We start from the raw sequence: 4,542 nt of genomic DNA on the forward strand, positions 1-4,542 counted from the left end.
AGTGAGATCATAACACAACCCTAGGTATATATTATCTGAACCAAATAGTTCTTGTTCTAAAAGCTTCCACCCGTACTGCTCAACCCTCTGACTTGCCACCACGACGTCTACGGCTCCGGCTCAACCTCACCTACAGCCCCGCGCGTCGCCGCGGCACCCCCTGCTCGTCCTCGGAGCTCCGCCTCACCTCGCTCTTCTTTCTCTCAGAAAATCAATTTAGCGAAATTGCAAATTCAGACAAGATATACATATAACCATTATGAGCATATATATAGCCCCTGTGGCACACACTCCGACCTTCAAAGAGAAACACGCTTGCTACGCGGACGGGCCTACATCATGGAGAGCCTTCTAACGCCGACCAGAGGTACCTTTGTTGCCATAGAGGGCAATGAGTAGGGTTTGGTCGTCCAGCAGGAACCAGGAAAAGAAGGGCTATCAAAACGTGGAGGGATCCTCTTGAACCACACGAATGCGATTTCGGAGCTGAAGGGAGTTGATGGACAGCAATCATGAAGATGAAGCCACATGCGTGGACCTCCCCTTAATTAGATGTGCACCACACATCAACCGGCTCCATACAACTGTTCACCAGAAGAAGAACGTTTGCAACCCGCATGCTGTCTATAGTTTAGGACGTACACAACCGTTAGATCTTGCATAAAAGACCATATACCCTGTTTCCATTATAGTACCGTTTGCAATTTTGGAGATTACATGACAAAGGAGGTATTTTACAATCATGGAGGTGGAGGGTCCGGTTATTCATCCCTCTAGTGATCTAAACGCTTTTATATTTGTTTACGGAAGGAAGTAGTACAAATTACTTTGTGAAACCAAACGGCTCTTATTATTCTGCCATGCATGCATGCGTATTTACATGTTGTGCATGTACTACTTAACACTGTAACACGTAGATACGATGCCAAGATGCATGTTGCGTCAGCTGTTGACGACCCTGCAGTTACGCCTGATCTGGGTGGGGGTTCCGCTGGGCGGGGTGAGGCTCGCCATCTTGATCATGGCCGTCACCAAGTCGGAGGCAAACAACGCCGGGTTGGCGGCGTACTGGCGCACCAGCGCATCCTGAGAGCCGCCGTTGAAGAGCACCTGGTCGGAGTTGAGCAGGCCGCGCTTGGCCACCAGGTTGCGATAGTAGGCGTTGTCGAAGAAGAGCGGCGTCTGCACGTCTAACGGCGCGAGGTTGGTGTCGCCGTTAGGGGCCTGGGCGGGGCAGGCGCCCTTGCGCAGCGCGGCGAACGCCGGGTCGATGTCGGTGCCGTTGTAGATGTGGTCGCGGAAGTTGAGGCACTGCGAGAAGCCGATGGTGTGGGTGCCGGAGAGCGCCGTGAGGTCCCGCGGGCTCAGCTGCTTCTTGGCGAACGCGGCGATGAGCTGGTCCAGGTTTAAGCTGGGCCCTGGGAGGTCGCTGTTCGCCTGAGTCAGGCTGGCCGTCGTCGAGTCCCGGTGGCCGAGCGGCACCGCCCAGCTGGGCCCGCCTAGCTGCAGGAACCCGAACGTGCAGTCTACCTAGTCAGCAACCCGAACGTGCAGCCTACGTACCCACTGTCATTGATCGTATTGTATTGTACGCACCAGAAAGACGCCGTCCCGTGCTGCGAGGGCGGTGATGTCGGCGCAGGAGACGACGCCAGGGCAGACCAGCTCCACGTTCTTCTTGATCTCGTCGATCACCTCGTAGCCCCGCACCGAGTTCACGTTCGGAAAGGCAGTCTTCTCGCCCACGAAGCTACCCACGTCATCCAAGAGAATGGACCCGTCGCAGCCCTATACATATAACAAAATTCCACCGTTAATCCCGACCTTCTCCGTGAAAAGAAAATAAATTCTATACGATTGTACATCAATCGGCATAACTATGTTTGCTTTAAGGGTTTATAGTTTACTTACTTGAACAAAGCAGTCATGGAAGTGGAGCCTGAGGAGGGACGCGCCCATTCGGCGCTCGGCGAGGAGGGCCTTGATCATGGTGGCGCGCACGATGAGCTCAAGCGTCGGGCAGCTCTTTGCGTAGAACGACGGCGAGAGCTGCCCATAGGCCGCGGAGGCGAGGAGGAAGAGGGCAAGCAAGCAGTGCCATGTCCATGTCCGGCAGCTGGAGCACAAAGCCATGGCTCACAATGTGTATACGTACGTAGGTTCAGTTTGTTTTTCACTGTAAGCTCAGTGGCTTTGCTGAACTGTGGCGGGCACGAGCCATCTATTTATAAAAAAAAAATGAAACTCCATGGGCACTAGCACCCACGGATTTATTGATATAGAAGAAGCATCCCTCATGAGAATTCCAGAAATTCGTCCCCGACGTGGATCGAACTCTGGTCGTTAGGTTTACAATCATGCGCCCCCAACCACTGGGCTATGCCCACGTCCTCTTTGCATGAGATGTATGAGATGCTGTTCTTTCCATTGCATGAGATGCATGCAGAATGGCCAAAAGGCCGCTAGGGTTGTGGAAAAGTATGACAAGTTGCACATGGTTTCTTTCTCTGGTTGACTAAGAGCGACGCATCTTAAAGGTAGGTGCCAAAAACTGATCCATCTTTGTTCACATGTCATTAGCAAATAGCATTTCGAGTATATATATATAATCATATATAAAAAAGTTGGTGTGTGGTCATAGATCTCTATGGATAAAGATCATATTCCTAGCTAATTGAAATTATGTCTTGCCATGTCCCATGCTCCGTGGGGTTGTTTCATGAATTTCTTTTTAATGACATCTTAATCTGATTAGATTAGCGTTATGATCATAAATAAATACACATTGAATTGGCGATGAGACATGGCAGCGGAGAAGGATGTAAGCCCTGATGTGAGTAAACCCATGGCGCTGCTTTAGTTAAGGTCTCATTTTCTAGCTCCAACTGGCATCTGCTTTCCCAGTTTCCTATGTCGTGTTGGTAATAGGCCCTTTGGACAAACGCTTACCGCCCTTTGAATAAATGAAATTGCAAAACAAGCGCCTGCCTTGGTATTTTTTTGAAAAGAATGTTGATTTTAAAAACTATAGCTCCAATTCCTAATATAAACAGTCATGCATGTTATTTTTAATTCAGAAACATAAGGATTGCTTTGGTTGCAAGCAGGAGTATATAGCATATCAAAGGGACGCGGATTTTTGGCCCTGGGTGCTCCACCCCCTGTATGAACATTAAATTCAAAAAAATATGGGGAAAATTAAAAAAAAATCTCGGATTTTTTCATGAAATTTCGCATGGAAGTTGATTGGGCACCCATGTTTGATATCACAAGATTTCAGTTTTTTTTTTTAAAATAGTATATTTTGAATTTGATATTCATATAGGGGGGTGGAGCACCCAGGAGCTCCTGTGCATTTTCCATATCAAAGCAACTTTCAAAAAGAGGGAGAGAAACACGAGACACCCGCAAAGCTAGTCAGGGCTCCCACATCACTCAATTCAAATCAGTGGGTTGAGAACTGACTGCATCACAGGTAAATGTTTGGTGCATTGATTTTTTTTGTGAGGAATCGTTGGTGCAAACTTAAATTGATTAGATTTTAGCAACCACTTGTTGGTAAACCTTTAGTGCATCTTGACTAACTGGTGAATGAGCGGTGGGCTTGTCGTTGGCGGACGGACATGCCTGGGATAGTCACCTTCCTCGAGCGGGGATTCTCTTAGGCATACTCCAGATGAATGAATTGTTGGACTTTTATCTACTTCATCGACAATGAAGGGTTCCGGCGACGCTAACCAACTACTATGCATGCCTACATTAGACTATGCGTCTACAACCCACAAGGGTAGTACATTCAACATGTGCACATCTGCTGACACCAGGCTCATGTAGGCCAATCGGAGGTGGTGGGAGGAGGCGCTGAGCCCCTGTGGAGGAGAAAGGGGAGGAGGTGGTGAGCGGGCATCAGTGACCAAGTGGAGGAGGGGCTACAAAAGGGAATGCCAAGCAACAATCACACACACTTATAAAAGGTGACAATTCACTGTTGACAGGACAATGGTTCGTTGCCACCCATTAGAGGTGAATGAGAATCACCGTTGATGAGGTTGCATACGGCCCATCGGTGGTTATTAATCCAACCACTCGTGTATAAGTCACCGTTGATGGTCACCATTGATAGGTTGGCCTAGGCCCGTCGGGCATGACCCTACTATTGTATCCTTTTTGTAGTAGTGCATTCTATTTCAATACCAAATATAGTACATATATATTGTGACGCCCGGGTGATTACGCTACAGTAATCCCGCGTTAATGAGGACACGTCACCTCGGTTACTGCGAATATTCTCGCGTCGGTTCGAAACTTTCAAATTCAAAATTTAAATATTGTCAAACATCAAACATTTCCACACATCAAAACAAAATGTTCGGTTAGTGCCAAATATTACATAGGTAATTATAATAAAGAAAACACAAATTTATAAAATACTTATATGCCATAAGTTGAATTAAGACAGTAAAAGAGAATAAATAAAAGGAAAAGGAACAAAACAGGAAACAAAAAAAAAGAGGGAGGAACAAGAGAGAAGCCCCCCCCCCC

General features: G+C 47.6%; 1 protein-coding gene across 1 annotated transcript; it reads right to left on the reverse strand.

Moving 5' to 3' along the window:
- Window positions 1-654: 654 nt before the first annotated feature.
- Window positions 655-2,181, reverse strand: LOC119314582 (peroxidase 70-like). The gene is made up of 3 exons (XM_037589312.1): window positions 1,912-2,181; window positions 1,597-1,788; window positions 655-1,503 (listed from the first exon to the last, which is right to left on the reverse strand). Exons 1-3 carry the CDS (start codon window positions 2,131-2,133, stop codon window positions 943-945), a joined length of 975 nt encoding a protein of 324 aa, XP_037445209.1. The 5' UTR covers window positions 2,134-2,181; the 3' UTR covers window positions 655-942.
- Window positions 2,182-4,542: the final 2,361 nt, after the last annotated feature.

The sequence above is a fragment of the Triticum dicoccoides genome, chromosome 6A, assembly GCF_002162155.2.
Source record: "Triticum dicoccoides isolate Atlit2015 ecotype Zavitan chromosome 6A, WEW_v2.0, whole genome shotgun sequence".
Classification (NCBI taxonomy): Eukaryota; Viridiplantae; Streptophyta; class Magnoliopsida; order Poales; family Poaceae; genus Triticum; species Triticum dicoccoides.